This window comes from Typopeltis vanoorti, chromosome 26, assembly GCF_054136105.1.
Source record: "Typopeltis vanoorti isolate ZY-2024b chromosome 26, IOZ_Tvanoo_1.0, whole genome shotgun sequence".
Classification (NCBI taxonomy): Eukaryota; Metazoa; Arthropoda; class Arachnida; order Uropygi; family Thelyphonidae; genus Typopeltis; species Typopeltis vanoorti.
In genome coordinates, this window is record NC_143574.1 from 17,141,614 (window position 1) to 17,164,378 (window position 22,765).

The window sequence follows — 22,765 nt, forward strand, 5'->3', positions numbered from 1 at the left end:
ATGTCATTTAGTATTTCGGTTTCTCTTAACATTTCTCCATTTGACAACAGAGAGTCTCAGCTTGAAATGTGCTATGATCAGTATCTGAATCATCTTATCTGTTACTGCTGTTTTGTGTGTACCCAGTCCCCCAAAATCCCTGGTATCATCTTGCAGGACCTCTACATTATTTTTGTTATATATTGCCCTCTTTAGTTTATCATCATCAGCATCCAGATATTCCCCCTCCAGTATCATTAATATACAAACTGAACAGCAGTGGCCAAAGTACAGAGTCCTGTTGCATGTTGCTGGTCACTTGCCTTGTCTTAGGTTCAGCTCTGCTATTGCTCTCTGATATCTCACCATCAGCCATCCTCTCATTTATGTCACCAGCTTCATGTCATTCCCTATTTGCTCCAGGTTATATAATAGGGTTCCACTGCATGCTGTCAAATGCCTTGCAAGGTCTAGTAATATTAATCATGGTACAGCATTTCTCTTATCCAATTCAGCTGTAACTCTATTATAAGAAAGTGAATAAGATAAAAAAAAAAAAAAAACTCTGCAAAGTCATGCTGTTCCCCTCCCTTTGCAGAGCATTGTGTTCCTATCTCTCCATTCTTGAATTCTTCCTTTATTTGATAAATTAATGTGCTAATTCATTAATTGGTATCAATTTTGCTTTTATTGTTGACCACCACCATGTTTTTTTCTTTGCTTGTTTGTTTGTTAGGTGCAAATGCACCTAATCCCAAACAAAAACTGAGAAAATTCAGAAGACAGCTTGTGGCAGCACTGTGATATAAGTAGCTGTGAGAGAGGGGTACTAATAGTGCCTTCAGGGGATATTTAAGGAAAGCAGTATCAGATGGCATACTCAGTGTCAGGAGGATAAGTCAAGTAGGAGTTAAATAGATGAGTAGTATCATTATGCAGAAGATATAAGGAGAAAAGTGAAATAACTTCCTTTCAAGTGTAATGCTCTGCATTGTGGGAAGGGCCATTACTCAGACCAGTTTCGATCTTTATTGAGGATTAAGGATAAAAACAAAAATATAATTTCTTGACAAGTTTAATCTTATTTGTAACCAAGTGGGGAAAAAAAAAAAAAAAAAAACCTTTCCACATACAAGACAGTGTTCAAACCAGTTCTAAGTTATGAATATGAGAGTTGGATTAGAGATAAAGCACTTGATCAAAGACTAGAGACCATATTATTCATAGATGATATATGATGATTCTGAGAAAAATTAGGGGCCTGAACAGATAGCATCAGTGGCAGAATTGTATTAAAAAATACATACAGAACTTTTCCCTATAATCTTAACAAAACAGGTGTTTAATACTAAGATGGCAAGGAAAAAATCCAGAGAAAGACCAAGATCTAGGTGGATTGATTCAATCAGAAGTGCCTCAGAATACCAAAATATCAGATATGACAATATTTGGGGGAAAAGTTGCCGAAAGAAAATTAGTAATAATGTAAACTTAATCATGTATATTGTTATAGTAATTTGTATACTTCTTGAGGGTACATATTAGGAAATTAATAACGATGAATACAATATTGTGATTGGATGAGATATCCAATCACAATATTGGATATCTTATCCAATATTGTGATTGGAAAGTGCAAGAAAAATGGCAAGTTACAGTAGAATAAAAAGAAGGCAAGATAGTTTCAAGAAGAGGTAGCAGATTATAGATCAGGAGTGGCAGGTAAGGTATTGGAAAAGTTGATTAAGGACAGAATTCAGGAATTGATGATAAGAATATGATATAAATGATACTATAGAGGATGGGGGCATCGTGGTTTTGCAAAAGAGAGATTTTTTTTTTTTTTTTTTAGCATTTACTCACTTTCTGCAATGTTGAGATGGATAGAGGAAATAACTACATGATTTTGCTAGATCTGACATTCATCATGATGTCGCATGGAATGCCATTATGTAAGGTAGAGCAAATGGGAATAAACTTGAATCTGGTGACATGGATGAGAGGTTGCTGATGGACAGACCTCAAAGGAATAGTATGTAGTGGAGTTGGATCAAACATAATGCAGATAACTAGTGGTAGTACCACTGGACTCTGTACTTTGCCTGCTGCCATTTAATTTGTACATTAATGATACCTGAAATTATTTTATGGTGAATATCTAGTTGTTTGCCAGTGATGCTAAACTGACGATCGCAATAATTCATAGGTGATATTAAAGTCCTGCAGAATGATTTGAATAGATTGACAGCTTTTAAGGTTGTGAACTTTGTGCTGAAGAGAGATTGCAAGCTGTATATTTATAGGACTGCAGTGTAGGATATTTGTGAGGTTGAGGATTTATGGGGTTGGGGAATAGTAGGAAAAGAGTTAAAGTTGAATATATTGCAGAATTGGGCAAAATAGATCAAAGGATTGCTTGGATGTTAAACACAATGACAAGCAAGGATAAGAAGGTTATTATCTCTCTCTTTTTATAAGTCTTAATATAACCATATCTGCATTATTGTGCACAGATTTAGTTGCCTGAGTTTCTTGGGAATGGAATGGAAAGGCAGAAAGGAATTAGGTGAGGATTCAGAGGTATGTTTAGCTGATAAGCAGAAAAATAGCATATGATATAAAACATATTACATATTACTAAAACGGTTTCATTGAGTAGATGATAAAGAACAGTCTCCAGGAGGTTGTGTAAGGGTGTGATTAGAGGTGCTTAAGGGTCAAAGCTGTATAACTGAGAGGAGACCTCCACATAGCCTTTAAAGGAATGCAGAGAACCGACCAGGGCTTCTGACCTAATGTTCAATCCTCACCTTCTTGTGGTGCACCCTATTAGGTATCTATCTGGATACTGAACGAATGAGGATGGGCTGGCAATTTGGGATTTAGCCAAACAAATTGTATTCTTATTGGCTTAAACCAATATAGAAAATGATGGTAAAACGTGACAGAATTTCATGCCAGCTGCGGCATCGCCTGGTTAAACAAGGCCCTGTTGTTTTTGCCAGGGCGAACAGCAAAAAGTCATCTACTGGAACAAATCCTAAAACATACTCCAACTCAATATCACCAGAGTTCAAGATCGGTACTATCAACATAAGAAGCCTGAATGACAAAGAAATGGAGTTAGCTGAGGAATTAGATAAGTACCAGATCGACATAATAGGGTGACTGAAACAAAACAGGCAAAAACTGGTGAGATCTTTCTGAGCAATAAATACAAAATGTTATACTCAGGCAATGACAATCAAGGAAAAGAAGGAGTAACCATAGTATTCAACACTAAATATGAGGCTAATCATATTTAGCCTGAATGGCAAGCGATATCAAATAGAGTGATGTGGGCAAATATCAGAATGGGGAACTGGATAGTCAGATTTATTTGTAACTATGGTCCCACAGAAGGTTCTAGTAGGAAATGATTGTCAAACATACAAAAATATTTTGAGAAATTTTGGAGAAAAGAGCAAAGCTAATAATAATGGAAAATACCTGTGGGATTTCTGCTCAGGACATGGACTGGTTATTACTAACACCATGTTCCAACATAAAGATGTGCACAAATTCACATGGAGAGAAGAGGCAAGGAATAAGAAAATTCTCATTGACTATGGTATTGTTGATAGTGATGTTTTCTCCCTGGTGCAGGACACCAGAGTGTACAGAGGATTTGAAATTGGAAGCGATCACTATTTAGTCTTGAGCAGGATAAAATTGAATTTTATATTGAAAAGAATAACATGTAAGAAAGTTTTAAAGCGAATAAAAGTTGAGCAGCTCTCAGATGTGAACTGTAGACTAAAATACACAAAGATTATTGAAAAAAAAATGAAAGAGTTTGAGAACAGGAATCAAATCTTGGAGATTCAGTGGCAAGCCTTGAAGAAAATCCCAATTGATTCAGCCAGAGGCATGTGGTAAGGTTGTCTGTAAGGATAGAAAAATCAGAATTCCATGGTGGACACAGGAAGTTAAAGCGGCAGTGAAGGAAATGAAGAAAGCATATCAAAAGTTCCTGTCAAATCAGTCAGCTTGTATTCTTAGAGAATACAGAGATAAATGTATGAAAGCTAAACACTATGTAAAACTAGCTAAACAAAAGTCATGGAAAGACTTTTTAAGAACATAGAAAATAAATATCAAGGTGGCAAGATATTCTGGAGATTGTTGAAGAAGCTCAGAAATGGAGGAAAGAGTGCTCTAAAAGGAATTAGAGATGATAAAGGTGACATGAAAAGTGTTGAAAAAGATATCCTTGATATATGGAGTAATTACTTCGAAAAATTGCTAAATGAAACATTCAGTGACAGCACAGTGGTAAAAAAAAAAACTGATCAGGCATGCAATCAGGAATATATATCCATACTTAAAGTAGAAAAAGCCATCAAAAGCCTGAAATGTGGAATGGCAGCTGGAGTAGATGATATTCGACCAGGAATGCTGAAGTATGGAGATATAAAATCTTGCAGTGGCTGCACTGCATAGTTCAGAATGCCTGTACAGAGGGACAAATTCCAGATAATTTGGAGTAGAGCTCTCATAGTACCCATATATAAAAAGGGAAATGAAACTGATTGTGAGAATTACAGAGGTATTTCTCTATGGAGTGTTCCTGGTAAGATTTATGCTAAGTATTCTTGAGAAATTATTGAGGATTGTGGAAGAAAAGCTTGGTGAAGAACAAGCTAGATTCCGGCCAAATACAGGCTGTCAAGATCAGATTTTCATTTTACGACAAATAGTTGAGAAGTCATGGGAATATAACAGAGATCTGTATTTAAGTTTTGTAGATCTGGAAAAAGCATGTGACAAGGTGTCAAGAGAGAAACTATTCAAACCCTACAGTTGTATATTGTGAGTGGAGCATTATATCAAGCAATACTAAGTCTTTATTTGAGTTGCAAGTCACTTTCTATATGTGATATCTTCTTAGTCATGTTTTCAATTATAATAACCACTGTTTGTTCTGTTTGTTAGGTAATAACAACATGTGAGAATTGAGATAGACAACATCAAAGATCTCATAAAAGAAACATTAAGAACCTGTTTATAAAAATGAATAAAAATAAATGATTAAACCCTAAGATGGAGATGTCGGAAATTTTTCCACTTGGTTATACTATAAATTAAAGATGCCAAGAAATTATATTCTTGGTTTAATCCTTTATCTAAGTGTATGCAAACAAGTTTGTGCCTGAACTATTTTTAGGACAGGGCAGTTGGTATATGGAGGCTAATAACGTCACATCACTTGCTTTAGTATTCCATAATGCAAAGCATATATCCTTACTGACATGTATAATGTTATGCATTATGGGAAGCGCCACTACCCAGACCAGTTTCGTCCTTTATTGAGATCTCATCAGTGGGACCCAGAGCTGATAATAAGGTGTGATACCTTTTTGCTACTAAGGTGTGATACCTTAAGGCTCGTATATGGAAATATAACTTCTGCGTTACTTCAACCTTAGTATCACCTCTGGGTCTGGCTCCCACTGATGAGATCTCAACAAAGGTCGAAACCGGTCTAGGTAGGCCCTTCCCATAATGCATAGCATTATACATGTCTGTAAGGATATGTGCTTTGCATTATGGTATACTAAGGCAAGTGATGTGAAGTCATTAGCCTCTATATACGAGTTTTCCCTGTCCTGAAAATATTTCAGTCTCAAACTTTTGTTTGCTTACACTTGGATAAAGGATGAAACCAAGAAGATAATTTCTTGGCATATTTAATTTACCTAAGATGGAGAATTGTTCAGTGTGTGTGTGCATGCACATGCATCCATGCACAGGGTAAAAATATATATACACATTTCACACTTGGCATGGCAGTAATTTTTTTGAATATCATCATTAAAAAGTTATTTTTCTTGGTGTGATTATTTCTTTACTAGCTTATTTCATATTGACACTAATTTTTTTTTTTACTTTTTGTATTAATAATGAACCTAAAACGATATTGTTAATGTGGAAGGGGGTTAGGAAATGACTTATAATAAATTACATTCATTATAGAAGAAGTTTATTCTCATTTTTCTTTATTGGACATTAATGTAATTACTTTTACACGCATGCTCAAACAGGCTGAATCTTATCTTTCCAAAACGTTGTGGAAAAGGCCAAGAAATTGGTTTGTTCATGTGTGTAATAGGTGTGTTCATGCACCTGCATATGTGCACACACATATATTTAATGAATTCAGATTTTATTTTATTTATTTATTTATTTTTTGTTTTGCTCAAGTTAAAAAGTATCTGCAATTCTTTTTAAGGTTCGTTTACTTCAGTTTCATCAGTCTTGTCACCATGGTATGCTTCAGCATTATCTCATGGCCTCTCTAGTTCTCCTCCACCTTTGGACCAGCCTCTTGACCTCAGCATCCATTCTACACGAAGACCCTCAGAAACAAAGGACCAAAAGAATTTGAAATCTTCAGTTCGTTCTCTGCAAGCAGTAGCCAGCTTAGCAGCCAAGAAGAGCGAGGAGGGATTGGAGTCTACCTCTAGCAGCTCTGTGCTCAAAGTGCCTCAGATTCCTATAAAACCTGGGTATGTAGCACAGTTAAATTGGTACTTCAGTAACAGTTTTAATAATTGCCATATTTTTATATTTTAAGCTGGATGTATGACCAATCTGTTTATTCATGTTTTCTTCTCCTGCACTAATTACTTTCCATTCATCTTTGGTGAGATATCTTGAATCTTACTAAGTAATATCTTATGATAACATTCATTTGCTCTTACATCTTGATACTTCTTGCATTCATATACATTTATCCCAAATGCTTGATTTTTATTATTATTATTTTTTATGACAATAATGTCATCTAGGAAAGGTTGCATACCTGTAGCACATTAGTACTGTGGATGGAACTAAGTGTTAGGTAATCTAGGAACCTACTCCAGAGACCAGTGCTGGTACATCAAGCTTATTTGAACCTCCATTAAAGAGGATGGTAATCTCACATTAGATAATGAAAATCATCTTCCACTAGAGACATTCAAGAACCTTCTTGCCATGCTTCTAAGATGCAATAAACTTTTTCTGAGTAGTTTCAACTGATTTTGAGAAAATAAAATCCTTAGACCTCAAATGGAGATGATCACGTTCTTCCTCATAGAAACTTAGGTTAACCCATCTGTTAGATTTTCATACTTTTTGGGGGGGGGGGGAGTTCCCATACTGACAGTACTTGCTCAACATATTGTAAAACTCTATAGCATCTTCTTTTTCTCTCTTCGTTTATTTTTTTTTGTTTTACTTGCCTCTCCAACATGATTGGCTGTGTGAAGTCTTTGAAGGCTTGGAAATGAAAAATGCTCCTGTAATTTTTTTGTCAAAATGCTTTGAATTACAGTTGACTAAAATTGTTATATCAGTTTGCAGTGTATTCTAAAACCCCGTCTTCTGTGAATTTTCATTCCTTTCTTGGAAAATTAAAATTAGATCTGTTGAACTCTGACTTTATCATCATGATCATAATTTCATGATATGTACCTTCAAGGAGTGTTCACAATTAACTGATAATATTGCAGTATTACTAGCTTTTTATCATTGATTTTCTTCTAAACTGATATGCATTTTCAGGTCTTCAGTATTATCAGATGCTTACATTTTCGTCATTATATTCCATTCATCAAATATTGTTTTGGTGACCTTTCCTCTCCCATCCTAAAATTAGTTCTCACACTCATGTCAAATTCCTTTCTGATATCTTCACTTTTCTGCCATTGATGCTACCTATGATTTTTAGTCTTTGATCAACCTTTTTTATGTAATCTAGTTTTAAGATTCATAAGTTAAAATTGTTCTCAAACATTGTCTTTTCTGCTAATTTTCCTCTTAATCCTTATAAATTTAGTTAAATGGCTCTGCATCATGCCAGCTTTCTTATTCTGTTATCTATTACTGGTATTTAATTTATCCCTATCACTAAAATTGTTTAAATATCTGAAATACTTTACTTGTTCTGTAGGTCTTCCATTGAGAATGCAGTTGATGTTGGAAGTTTTTTCACTTGGTTGTACTAAAAATTAAAGATGCCAAGAAATTATTGGTTTAATCCTTTATCCAAGGCAAGTGACATAATACATAGCAAATCTCCATAATGCAAAGCACATCTCCTTTCGGACATGTATAATGCTATGCATTATGGGAAGGGTTACTACCCAGACTGGTTTCAATGTTTATTGAGGTCTCTTCAGTGGGAGCCAAACCCAGAGCTAAGGTTGAAGTAATGCAGAATTCATATTTTCATATACGAGTTTGCCAAAAGATGTCACACCTTATTATTAAATTACTCTGGATTAGAGAAAGTTGTTGGAAGTTTTTTCACTTGGTTATACTAAAAATTAAAAATATCAAGAAATTATATCATCATCATCATCAAATTCCTGCCTTGTACCCTCAAGGGGTGTACAGGATATGACAGTACTACATGAAAAAATTACATCATTACTAACTTCCTATCTACAATTTTCCTCCAAATCAGTCTATTACTTTTCAAGACTCCAACATTATCAGATCTTATATTTCCATCATCTAAGGCACTTTGTACCGTATCAATCCACCATTATCTTGGTCTTCCTCTGGGTCGTTTTTCTACCAACCTGGCAGAGAACACTTGTTTTGCTAATCTTTCCTCTCCCATTATATTTAAGTGACCATACCACCTGAGATTAGCTCTGCTAACGCATTCCTGGATGCTGACAATGTCAAGTTCTTTCCTAATATCCTCATTTTTAATATGATATTGCCATTGATGCCATGTGTTCACGCCTCTAATCTTTCTCAGGACTCTCATCTCTGCGGTCTCTAGCCTTTGGTCAAGTGTTTTACTTCTGACCCAGCTCTCAGATCCATAAGTTAAAACTGGTTTGAACACTGTCTTGTATACATCTAATTTAGTGTTCCGACTAATTTCTTTCTTATTCCATATGAATTTATTCAATTGACTTCCCACCATACCAGCTTTGCTGATTCTGTTGTCTATTTCTATATTTAATTTACCATCTTCAGTAAAAATCGTGCCTAAGTAGCTGAAATGTTTTACTTGTTCCATAGGTTCTCCATTCACAACACAGTTGACATTTTCAATGATTCTGCCTATTTTCATTGTCTTTGTCTTTTTATTGCTGACCTTCATACCATATCTATTACAACAGCAATTGAATTTAGTCAGAGAATCTTGCAGACTTGTAGCGGATTTATTTAGAAGTATAACATCATCCGCATAAAGCAAAGAGCTGACATTAACATCTCCAATTTTGATATCAGGTTTAATACCACTTTCCTTCATAATGTGATCCATATAGATAATGAATAACAGAGGGGATAATGTACATCCTTGTCTCACACCAGATTTAACATTAAACCATCTACCTGTACTTCCTTCAATTTTAACTGCTGACTTACAACTCAAATAAAGACTAAGTATTGCTTGATATAATGCCCCATTGACATTTGGTTATACCAAATGACACCAAATAACTGCAGCGTATTGAATAGCTTTTCTCTTGGCACCTTGTCATATGCCTTTTCCAAATCGAAAAAACTTAAATACAGATCTTTGTTATATTCCCATGCTTTCTCGACTATTTGTCGTAAAGTGAAGATCTGATCCTGACAGCCTCTATTTGGCCTGAATCCAGCTTGTTCTTCACCAAGCTTTTCTTCCACAATTCTTCTCAACTGTTTCTCAAGTATACTTGCATAGATCTTGGCAGGAACACTTAGTAGGGAAATACCTCTGTAATTCTCACATTCAGTTTTATTTCCTTTTTTATATATGGGTACTATGAGAGCTCTACTCCAATCATCGGGAATTCGTCCCTCTGTCCAGGCTTTCTGAACTATGCAGTGCAGCCACTGTAAGACTTTTATACCACCATACTTCAGCATTTCTGGTCGAAAATCATCTACTCCTGCTGCCTTTCACATTTCAAGCCTTTGATGGCTTTTTCTACTTCAAGTGTGGATATTTATTCCTGACTGCATGCCTGGTCAGTGTTTTTTATCACTGTGCTGTCATCACTGCTTGTTTCATTTAGCAGTTTTTCAAAGTAATTACTCCATACTTCAAGGATATCTCTTTCTACCGTTTTCATGCCACCTTTATCATCTCTAATTCCTTTTACAGCACTCTTTCCTCGATTCCTAAGCTTCTTCAACAACCTCCAGAATATTTTGCCACCTTCTTGATATTTATTTTCTATATTCTTGCCAAAGTCCTCCCATGACTTTTGTTTAGCTAGTTTTACACACTGTTTAGCTTTCTTACATTTGTCTCTGTATTCTGTAAGAGTAAAAGCTGTCTTATTTGCCATGCTTTTGATATGCTTTCTTCTTTTCCTTCACTGCCTCTTTAACTTCCTGTGTCCACCAGGGAGTTCTGATTTTTTTATCCTTGCACACAACCTCACCACATGCCTCTCTGCTGAATCAATTAGGGTTTTCTTCAAGGCTTGCCACTGAATCTCCAAGGTTTACTTCCTGTTCTCAAACTGTTTCATTTTTTCTTCAATAATCTTTGTGTATTTTAGTCTACAGCTCACATCTGAGAGCTGCTCAACTTTTATTCACTTTAAAACTTTCTTACATGTTATTCTTTTCAATATGAAATTCAATTTTATCCTGCTCAAGACTAAATAGTGATCGCTTCCAATTTCAAATCCTCTGTACACTCTGGTGTCCTGCACCAGGGAGAAAACATCACTATCAACAATAACATAGTCAATGAGACTTTTCTTATTCCTAGCGTCTTCTCTCCATGTGAATTTGTGCAAATTTTTATGTTGGAACATGGTGTTAGTAATAACCAGTCCATGTCCTGAGCAGAAATCCAACAAGTATTTGCCATTATTATTAGCTTTGCTCTTTTCTCCAAATTTTCCCAAAATATTTTTGTATGTCTGACAATCATTTTCTACTCTGCTATTCAGATCCCCAACAAGGACCAACTTTTCCTTTTTCATTGTGTCAGTTGCTTTTTCTAAAGCGTCAAAAAATTCCTCCACTTCTACCTTAGTAGAACCTTCTGTGGGACCATAGGCACAAATAAGTCTCATTGTCCAGTTCCCCATTCTCATATTTGCCCACATTACTCGAGACTGACTGCCATTCAAGAAGATTAGCCTCGTATTTTGTGTTGAATACTATGGCTACTCCTTCTTTTCCTTGATTGTCATTGCCTGAATATAACATTTTGTATTTATTGCTCAGAAAGATCTCACCAGTTTTTGTCTTTTTTGTTTCAGTCACCCCTATTATGTCGATCTGGTACTTATCTAATTCCTCAGCTAGCTCCATTTCTTTGCCATTCAGGCTTCTTACGTTGATAGTACCGATCTTTAACTCTGGTGATGTTATATACAAGAAATTATATACTTGGTTTAATCCTTTATCCAAGTGTAAGCAAACAAAGTTAGCATCTGAATAATTTCTTGGTATCTTTAATGCAGTTCATGTTTACCATGTTCCTGCTTGTTTTCATTGTTTTTGTTTTTTGGTTATTGATTTTCACACCAAATTTGTTACCACAGGTATAGTTTTGAAATCCTAAAGACTTTTACTGGATTTTGTACTGTATACAAATTTCTAACCAACTGGGCTCTAACTATCCAGGCATGGCTAAAGGAACGCTCATCTGAGTTTAAGACCACCCAGTGGCTCCCATGGTCCCCTGATTTAAATCTGATTGAATCCCTCTAGGATGCCTTAGGATGAGACATCAGATACATGTGTCTGGGACCGACATCGAAAGCTAACATCAAGGTGTCAAAAAGTATTCAGATGGTAGAGAAATCTTGGTTTTGTTAGGTTAGTAGTAGTAGTAGTAAGACACTGCATACCAAACTGCACAATCTGTCTGTGGAAGGGAAATTCCACAGAAGCTGAACATCACCCGTGGCAATTGACAACATAGATTAATTTGATGCGAAGAGCATCATGACTGGTCCATAAAATTTTAGATGCCTATCACATGGAAGCATGAATCTCATTACATGCTACTCTTATTGGTGAATTTGGGTGCATCGTGGAACACCTTATGTCTGAATGCATCATCATAACTGTGAAGTTTGGGGAGGGAGTTATTACTTCTGTGTGGAATTGGATCTTTGGTGGTGCTTCCTGGAAGGATGAATATCAATGTATCAGTATGTTTTGATAATGCAGTGTTTTGTATATACTTCTTATGCCTAAATACATACACAAAACATGAATGGCAATAACAGGATTTGAGCACACATCCTGCTGGTTAGAGAATGGATACACTTACTACTTAGCCAATCATACTGGCAGTATTCAAGCAAACAGAGAGAAGACAGAGTAGTGATAATTGATTTTGAATGTGAAAATAGACAGAGTAGTGATAATTGATTTTGAATGTGAAAATAAACTTGAATACAAGCGATTTTGTCGGGTTAGTGGGCAAATTTAAAAATGGGTCAATTGTACAATGAGACTTATTTGTACCTATTGTCCCACAGAAGATTCGGCTAAAGAAAAAGTAAAGGAGTTATGTGAATCATCAGAAAGCAACTGGCACAACAGACAAGAGAAAGCTGGCTCTCCTCAAAGATCTAAACACCAGAGTAGGAAATACAGTCAGTACAGTCAAACTTTGTTGTAACAAGCACAGAAATAATGAGCTCGTGGCTGTAATGAGCAAAAGGTCATGTCATAACAGTTTTAATTTACGCATATTCCCATACAATTGTTTGCTTTTATAACAAGCATACTACATTGATATAACATACAAATTTTGGTAACTATGCAGACAATTGTTGTTTCTCTTCCACACTTTTTCAAGGCATCTCTCAGGTTATGTTGCATAAATATTACCTGGAACACCAAGTAGGGAAATTCCTCTGTAATTTTCAGTCAGTTTTATTGCACTTTTTTTATAGATGAACACCTGTGAGGACTACTTCAGTCATCTGGAATTTCATCTTTGAGTTTTCAAATCCTAAAGACTTGTACTGGATTTTGTACTGTATACAAATTTCTAACCAACTGGGCTCTAACTATCCTTCTGAAATATATAGTGCAGCTACTGACTTTTATACTTCCATGTTTGAACATTTTGGTTGTGTATGGTTGTATATGATCTGCTACAGCTGCCTTTCCATGTTACAGGTTTCTGATTACTTTTTTTCTTCCTCAAGTATTGATAGGTACTCTTGATTGTATTTCTCTCAAATTATATTATGCCATTTGTCACTCTCATTTAACAGTCTGTTGAAGCAGTTAGAACTCCATGACAGACCATAAGCAAAAGAGGCAGCCCTGGAAAAGAAGAAGAAAGCATATTGAATGTTCCTAGTAAATAAGTTGGCAGGTGCCCTAAGAGAATACAGAGAAAAAGGTAAGAAAGCAAAATAGTAATTTTGCTTTCTTACCTTTTTATATTCTTACTAGTCTTGGGAAGACTAGTAAGAATATAGATGATAAATATGAGGAAGGTTGCAAAAAGCTTTGAAATGGAGGAAAGAGTGCTGTAAAAGAAATCTGAGATGATAAAGGTAACGTGAAAACTGAAAATAAAGCTATCCTAGATGTTTGGAGTAATTATTTCGAAAAAAAACTGTTAAATAAAACAAGAAGTGATATAACAGTGGTAGAAAATATTCAAGAGAAATGCAATTGGGAATACATATCAGTACTTGAGGTAGAAAAAAACCTATCAAAAACCTGAAATGTTGGAAGGCATCTGTAGTAGATATTTGAACAAAATGCTAAAATAGGAAGGTATAAAAGTTTTCTGAATTATGCAGTACAGCCACTGTACTGCATAATTCAGAAGACAGGGTCAGAAGATTGAATTCCAGATGACTGGAGTAGAGCTCTCTCATAGTATACACACATGCATGTTTCTCAGTATTTCATGAAGTTAAACCATCTTATTCTTCAAATACTCCTTAAACACCATTGATCAAAAGCATCAAGTCTCCAGAGAGCGCATGTCTCAGCTCTGTAATGCAAAACAGAGAGAACCAGACTATTGTAGATTATAAGTTTTGTTTTCACTTATATTTTCTGTCTTTCTATAATTTTTTTGAACACTCCTGAAGCTATTTCTAATCTTTTACACACATCATCAATATCAGTTATACAGCTACTAAGATAACTGAAGTGAGAGACTTACTCTATAGCACATCCTTGAAAAAAAAACCAGAAAAAAAAACAGGACTCATCTTTATCACTATCACCTGTTTTCATTATCTTTGTTATCTCAGTATTGATAATCAAACCTACTTGATTCTCAACATCATCATTTGCAGCAGTATATGAGTTCATTTTTCCCATATTATTTTTTTTGAATCAGGCCAAATTATTAACACAATCCTAATTAGATATTCTAAGATTTATAGATCATTTTAATCCCTAGTTCTTCCCTTGCAGAATCTTGTTCATCACAAAATGAATTACAAGAACTAAATAGAAAATGTGACAGGACACATGCCTATCCAGTTGTTATTTTAAACCATTCACTATATGCTTTATCAACTTGAACACAAGCCTCACTATTGTCATATAAGCAATCATAATGCTAATAAGTTTGTCAGGTATTCCATAAACTCTTATAATCTTCCATAAATTTTGCCTATCAACTGAATCAAAAGCCTTTTTGAAATCAACAAAACACGTGATCACAAGTTTCTGAAATTCTAAGCATTTCTCGAGGATCTGTCAGTGAAAATATTTGGTCTGTGCAGCTTCTTTCCTTTTAAAATGTTCACCTTGCTCATCTCTAAGTTGCTTGTCAACCAAGTCCTTCGTTTATCCTATTGAGCATAACAATACTGAGGACCTTACCTGAAATAGACAAGAAGCTGATTTCCCTTATAATTATCATAGTCTGCAATCTGCTTTGTTAAAATGGGCACTGTTGCATTTCTGTTGAAGTTTCTGGAAACTTTACTACTTCGATAGAAAACATTCAGGATTTCAGTCATCCAAGTCACTATGCTATTCATACTTCCTTTTAGCATTTATGCAGTAATCTTGTCACATCCTTGTTATCTCAGTATTGATAATCAAACCTACTTGATTCTCAACATCATCATTTGCAGCAGTATGTGAGTTCATTCTCCCATATTATTTTTTTTTGAATCAGGCCAAATTATTAACACAATCCTGATTAGATATTCTAAGATTTATAGATCATTTTAATCCCTAGTTCTTCCCCTGCAGAACTAGGGATTTGTGAAGTTTTAATTTACTTATGGCCAATCTAATTTTAGATGATGTAATGGGACATATGAAATTAGGAAGTAGAACCAGTATGTTTTTTTTTTGAACTCATACACGAGAGGTCAAAGGTCCTGCACATTAGGGCCATGTCTGGGGGTGCAAGTGAGGACTCTGATAGAAGTTTATTGATTTTTTTTTCTTTTCTTGAAGATTTGCAGGTTATAATTGTTTGGAAATATACTTCTTGCAGTAAGCTGTTCTAGAGGACACAGGTAGATGGACTAAAGGAGGAAAAAGAAAAGCAGATTCATTGTGTTTGCTGTTGCACAGTAGAGGGATGTTATGCAGCTGGTGCTCTTGTATTAACAAATGCAACAGAAAGTGAAGGAATGATTTTTGCCAGTTCAGTGAAGCAATGACATTAAAGTACATGTAGAATAGACACAGAGCTGAAACATTGCCTCTGTGAGATAATTTTTTGATGTCTTTTTATTGAAAACCTACAGGAGGCATATGGTCATCAATGCAGGAGCTTGAGGAAAAGAGTGATGCTAAGAGGTCACTTTTATCTTTGGTTGAAGTAACTGTGAGAAAGAGGTAGAAGTGCAGGTGAGAAGTTGTGTCCAAGGCTTTAGCAAGGGACCAGAAGGCATGGCTTCCATTTGGACAGAAGGCAAGTTTTCTGCTGTTGTTTTTTTTATAAAATTGGATTTAGATCTCCTGATAACTGTTTTGCATTTGTTACCTGCTTTGGTATAGGCAAAGTATGAAGTTCTAGTTGCAAGCCACCTGTGGTAAGCAGAATTTTTTTTCTTCAACTTCTTTGATACACTTTCTGTTGAGCTAGGGCTTGGAAAGCAGACAAGGATTCTTAGTAGAATGGAGGATGAAGGTCTTCATGTAAGTGAGGATAATTTCTGTGACTCGTTTAGAGCAGGTGTTGGATCAGATGAGCTGAAGCAATGGTCAGACAAGGGAAATGAAGAGTAGAAGTTCTGAAAGTCATCCCATTTGACACCTTTGTAGTGCCAGAGGATGCAAGTTTGGTAGTAGCTTGAGTAAGGGCATTCTATGAGAGAGGAGACTTGTAGAAGATTGCGGTCTGAGTTGCTGAGAGGGGAGGTGACCTCTACAGTGTATTTGGAGGAGAATTAGTTAAAAAGAATCCAGAATATTGGGCGAGTGAAGGGAGTTGTCAGCAATTCACGTAGGTAGATGAACGATGTGGTTATTTCTGCCTCTCTTCTATCTTGGTTGGTGGTGTTGGGAAAGGGGAGCCATTTGGAATTATGGACGTTGAGGTTACCTAGGCAGATGATCTCACTATTTTGAAGACTGGATTGTAGATGGTCAAGTTTCATGGAGAGGAATGTAAAAAATAATCTGATTAGCTATCAGTTTTGAGAATGATAGATGCAATAGATGAATATTACTAGACTGGGAAAGGAACCCTTAGCCAGAGGAGGTCAAATTAGGGGATTCTAAATTAGCCACTTTTCTGACATGCAATATGTTAATCTCACAAAGGCACAGGTGCCCCACCCTTATAGCAAAAGGAATTGTGAAGTGTAATTTAGACATTGGAGGTGAAGTAGTGCATGTAGATACTTTTTTATTGGGGAGGGGGGGGTCTGGAAAGTTCTGATAAACACCTACAACAAAAATGATATTAAAGCAACTAATATAACCAGAAGAAAGAACATATCAGGATATAAGAACATGAGTTACCTTCATGACTGATACTAGTATGTTCTTTCTTGTGATTATATCAGCTGCTTTAATATCATTTTTATCTGGGTGTTTATTAGAACTTTCCAGACCCCCCCCCCCCCCCATTGTATGCTTCTCTCTAAGAGGTCTGATCTGTGGATGACTGTAAGTGATGGTGAATGTCATTTATGTTGGTGGTAGTATCACACATGTTTGTAATGTGAGTGTTTAATGAGGTGATTCTGGATTATATTACATGGTTTGTATGTAATAATTGGTTTTGCTTTATAATTTTTACTGGAATTAGCCTGCAAGGGAGATTCCTTTTTGTCACAGTGACACTGTCATTGTTTGTTAGGCTCATCATTAGTTTGTGGTTAGATGGAAGGATAGTGGAAGATAATTGGGTCACAAGACTGAATATTATTTAAAAGATTATCAAAATTATCTACCACTTTAATATGATGGCATCTTGCCATTCAATTGTTTTTTTTTTTATCTCATCATCATCATCATCAAATTCCTGCCATGTACCCTCAAGGGGTGTACAGGTTTTTTTTATCTTTTAATGATTGCTCCATCCTCTCTCTCTTTTCCTACATATCTTATTAATAACTTCATATAGTCCTTTATGATTATTCTCTCTAGCTGCATTCTCTTCCACACTGTTAAATCAGAAAATTTTATCTGTTTTCAACTTTGCTTTCACCTGTTTATTAATTTCCCTATACCTTAGTCTATTCTCATGATTTAGATACTACTCCATCCTTTTTCTAAATTCTCTTCTTTCAGCAATTAACTTCATTGCCTCACTGCTCAAATAATTATGCTTTTGTATCTCTCTCTCACCCCAAAAAAAGAGATTGACTAGTTTCATGCAAAGACTTTTCAAAGTTATCCTACACACTTTCTGCATCCCAGTTTTGTACACTAGCTCTTTCATAATACCTCAGCAACTCATTCTGATAAATTCTAGTAGTATCAACATTGCTCAGTGCTTCAGTGTTAAAAGGGACAGCAGTAGGCTTTGGAGTACATTTTTGAAGCTTCATTTGCATTGTATACTTTTAACAAGGTAGTGATCAGATCCTATCTCTACCTCTGTAAGTCCTATTGTTCTGCACAGAACTTGCCCAGTTACTATTAATTGGAGCATAGTTGTTCATGTTTTTGTGGATACCATAATGTGCCCAAGTGTACATTATAGTATCCGCATATGGTACTTGTAAATATCCTTATGCTTGAAATAGCTGTTAGACCAAACAGAGTTTGTGATGATCTGATTTTTACTTTAAGACAATTAGTTGAGAAATCATGAAATTTAACAAGAATCTGTTTGAAGTTTTGTAGATCCAGAAGATCCTGTGCCACCTCATTCAGAATTGAAGGAGGTGGTGCAGGAAGAGAGTTTGCTGGAAAGTCAGGTGTGAGACACAGGCAGATACCTATCTCTACTGCTATTCATCATCTGTATGGATCACGTTTTAAAAGAAAGTGGCATTAAACCTGATATCAAAATTGCATTGTTAATCTGAGCTCTTTGCTTTTTGCAAATGTTGTTATACTCTTAAATGAATCCAGTACAAGTTTACAGGATTCCTTAACTAAATTAAATAACTGCCTGTAACAAATATGGCATGAAAATCAGTAATAAAAAGACCAGTGCAGTTATAGGGGTTTCTATGTTCCTACCCATTTTCAGGAACATAGAACATTCAACTGCATTCTGAATGGAGAACCTGTTGAAGAAGTAAACATTTCAACTATTACATACGATTTTTATGAGGATGGTAAATTATTATTTTATATCTTTAATTTTTATTGAACAGTAAAATATATGCATTTGAAGAACAAGAACTACAAACAATTTACATTGGGCAAAATATAGAAGGGCAAGGTTTGCTCTTAAATTTCATAAAAACAAAAATCAAGAAAATAGAAAGGAAGAATTACTCTCTCTTGGTGCGGAAAATACACTGCAGTTCTAGGTGCTTCTCATCCAAGAGAGAGTAATTCTGTTGCTCCTGGGTTGGGACAAGGGGAAAGGTATGTTTTCCAATATGTTTATTGGTGATTGTTTGGAGTTGACACTACACCAGAATCATTCTCTACATTACCTTTTTTCTCTGTGCAGATTTCATAATAGGCTCCATTTGAGGTTTTCCTTGGATTGGACAAATGATGGATGATCTTGTTTCTTAGTGTGATTTAGGCAGAAGTTGTGGATGATGACTTTTGCAGCAGTGAAGAGGTAGTTGCAAATTCTGTGTCTGTTGTGGTCAGCGTGAAGTCTGAACATAGTTGCATTTACAGGACAGGTGAGGTATGTCTGTTCCAGGTGTGCTGTAGAAATGCAGAGTTCTGAGTCGATGAGATTGAATCTGTGCAGCTGATTGGCATCAGCTTTAATGCTTGCAGTCTTGTATGGAAGGTTCCACTGGAAGTTGGATGGCATGCATAGTTGTGGAGAGGTAGCTGTAGATGAATCCACTGATACCAGATGGCAGTAGATTTTCCTGCAATTGGTGGATAAGAGAAGTAGGAAGGTGCCCAGTGATGTGAGTTGGAAATTAGGTGTAGGCATTTGTGAATTGCTGGTGGGGGATTTGGATGCCTTGCATTGTTGTGAGATCTGGAAAGGCTTTTGTGACTGTTAGTTTTACTTGCTAGTACTGTGATTTTGCTTTTAGATTTTTTATTTGCAACTGTTCAAGAGTTTCTTGCTGGTAGAACACTGGATTAAAACTTTTGAAGAATATACACTGTTTAGAAAGAATTCAATAGACACCCCCATGTTGCAGGCCTAATCGACAAATTGGGCCATCCCAGGTCAACAATCGGTGATACCGTACTGAGATGGAAGTGTAGGCAGTCAACCGCAAGTGTTACCTGCAGTGGACAACCCACCACACTGATCGAACATGACCATAGGGTGCTATGAAGGATAATATGTAAAAACTGCCATTCGTTGGCTGACACATTCAATGCAGAGTTCCGGGCATCGGCTGGAACACAAATCCGCACAAAAAACATTCAGAACCAAGGCTCACAACATGGGCTTCAATATGGTAGGGCTGGAATATGCAAGCCCCACATTATCCGAACCATAAAAGCTTGGACAGCTGTTATGGAGCGATGAATCACACAACCCCCATCTTCCCGAGCAGATGGATGGGTGTAGGTGTGGCGAATGCCCATGAACATCTCTTACCAGAAAGCGTAACCCCAATTATGAAATTCAGAGATGGTGGTATGATGGTGTGGTCCTGTTTATCCTGGTTTGGCCTCAGACTTCTGTTTGTAGTGCCATGAACATTGAACTATAAGAAGTATCTGAACATTCTCTACAATGCAAAGCTTCCTACTTTCTGGCATTTCTCTTTCTGCAGCAGCCTTATGGCAATGCATGTGTCATAAGGCTGCTGCTGTAATTGCATGGTTTTTGGACAGAGTCCTGATCTCAACCCTGTTGAACATCTTGTGGAATGAATTGGAGTATTTGGTGACATCCGCTCCACAACAGTCCAGCACCCCATTAAATGCCTTCAGGAAGAATGGTCCATAATTTCTATTGATTGCTATTGTACATTTGTGGAAGGTATGCCCTCTAGGATTGCTGCAGTTATCACAGCGAAAGGAGATCCCTCATCTTATTAGGGTGGATGACGTGGCTGTTTGTTCCTCACACTATGGTATCCATTGACTTCTTTCCAAGAAGTGTATTCTCAAGTGTGTTAATAGATGTGGTTCATCTGCAAGGTCTTGAGGAAGAAGATAATTCTGAAGGAAGTGATCTGGGTTTCAAAGATCAATCAGATCTCCCTTCTTTTAACTGAGACTTGCTATTGAGGTAGTTATGGGAGTCCATTAGAGTGGGCTTCCTCCAGTGTTTTGAGAGGTGTTCCAAGTTGATCCCAGAAAATGTGGAAAAACTCTGATGTGAATTTATCAATGCCTAGGGATTTGTTTGTTTTTTGGTAGAAAGTTGCATGCTGTTTTTAACTCTTGTAGGGTGATTGGTTTTGCATGGCTTTCTGAGTGGCTGAAGGTATGCTTTTCATTTCTCTCAGGAGCTCTCTGATAGTTTCCTTGGAGGCTTCAGTAGAGCTATATTTGGTCTGGTAGTACTGTAGTATTTCAGATATGATTTCATTTGTATCTTCCACGATGCTACCATCTTGAAAATGGACGACAGATGATGGGTTGAGTCTTGGCATCTTGCTTCGAGAGAGAGAGAAAGAGAAGTATTTGGTAGGGGCATCTGAAAAGTTTATAGCCACCCCTAAATTCAAGAAAAAAAAAAGTTTTATTGTTGAGATACAATTTTGCTGGTTTCTGCTGCACTCTAAACTTGTCACTCCTAGGCAATGCCATAGTCACTTAGTGAGTTACAGTAGCTCTTCCTGAATTAGTTTTAATGGGTTTTCTTCTGAAGGTATCGGACCAGGTGCTCAAATTTTCTGATCTTCATGTATCTGTTGGCTTTTCCTGGCGATTGTAAAGTTGTGTGAAAAATTTAGTTGCAATTTTAGACTTGGCCACCATGTTTTCATGGGCTCTTTCATGTCTTTGAATTGGGTCAGTTCTGGGATTAGACTGTAGACTAACTACACATTCTGGATCTTGCAGGAGGGTATTAAATTAAATATAATTAGCAAAACTGGTATGGTGGCTAGTCAGCTGAATAAATTTATTTGGATCAAGAAAGAAATTAATCAGAATGCTAAACCAGCAGTTTAGAAGACAATGTTCAAGTCAGTTTGAACTTATGATTAGCTGGGTTAGGAAAAAAAAAAAAAAAGACCACAGATATGAGAGTTCTGAGAAACATTAGGCCAGTGAACAAATGACACCAGTGGCAGAATCATATTAGAAATGAAGATATTAGGAAGGAACTTGACATTGCTAGCTTATAGGAATATGTGAACAGAGCTAATCTCAGGTGGTGTGGTCTCTTAAACAGAATGGGAAAAGAAAGATTATGACAGCAGATGTTTAATGCCAAGATATCAGGAAAAAGACAAAGATATAGATTGATTGATATGGTAAAAATCTTATATTTCTGTCATAGAAGACAGAAATATAAGATCTGATAATGTTGGAGTCTTGACAGATAACAGTTTATCCTGTAATCCCCTGAAGGTACATATCAAAAATTATTTAAAAAAAAAAAATAATAAAAATAAATTGATAAAGTGAAATGATCCCCAAAAATATTAAGGATGGAAATAGATGCTGTGATCAGAGAGATGAAAACCGATAAAGCTCTGAAACTACAAGAGTTTCAGAGAAACTTAGAGTGTTTCTTGCCGAATATGCCAAAGAAACTATAAAAGTTTCGGCAGATCCAAGCGTAAGCAAACCTTTCATGACAGGGGCAACTCATAGTAAAGGTGGAGTAAGCTCTGATCACTATCTTTAGTACATTAGTATTTCCCATAATGTAAAACATCTCCTAGCGGACATGTAATGTTATACATTGGGGGGGGGGGTCACTACCCAGACTGGTTTCGACCTTTGTTGAATGTTTAAGTACTGGTCAAACTCCAAAAACTCAGCATTGTTCCCCTCAGTAACAGGCTTAACCTGCCACTGAGAAGAACTCTCAGAACCAGTTGGCTTTACATTGTGATAGGCTCACCCCACCACCAATCAGAGCTGCTCATATCTCATCTGAGGGGTAACAGCAACAGCCGTGTCTCAGTTAACTTCATGGGCTACAGCAGGGGTCGTGACCTTTTTGAACCAAAGAGCCATTCTACCAAAAAAATTAATTAGAACAAAATTTTGGGAGCCGCAACTTCAACTTGATTTTTCCTAGTGACTCAAAGTAGCAGTTAGTTCAAACGTAGGTAAATTTGTTTTTAATTCAGTAGTTCCA

The 22,765-nt window shown here is 36.3% G+C and overlaps 1 protein-coding gene across 1 annotated transcript in view; it reads left to right on the top strand.

The window, feature by feature from the left end:
• LOC150092366 (mushroom body large-type Kenyon cell-specific protein 1-like) overlaps positions 1-22,765 on the top strand; it is a 152,537-nt gene that overhangs the window by 87,171 nt on the left and 42,601 nt on the right. The window contains exon 5 of the mRNA XM_090414925.1: positions 6,251-6,527. Within this exon, the coding sequence (XP_090271051.1) occupies positions 6,251-6,527 (277 nt within the window). The remainder of the gene's footprint in view (positions 1-6,250; positions 6,528-22,765) is intronic.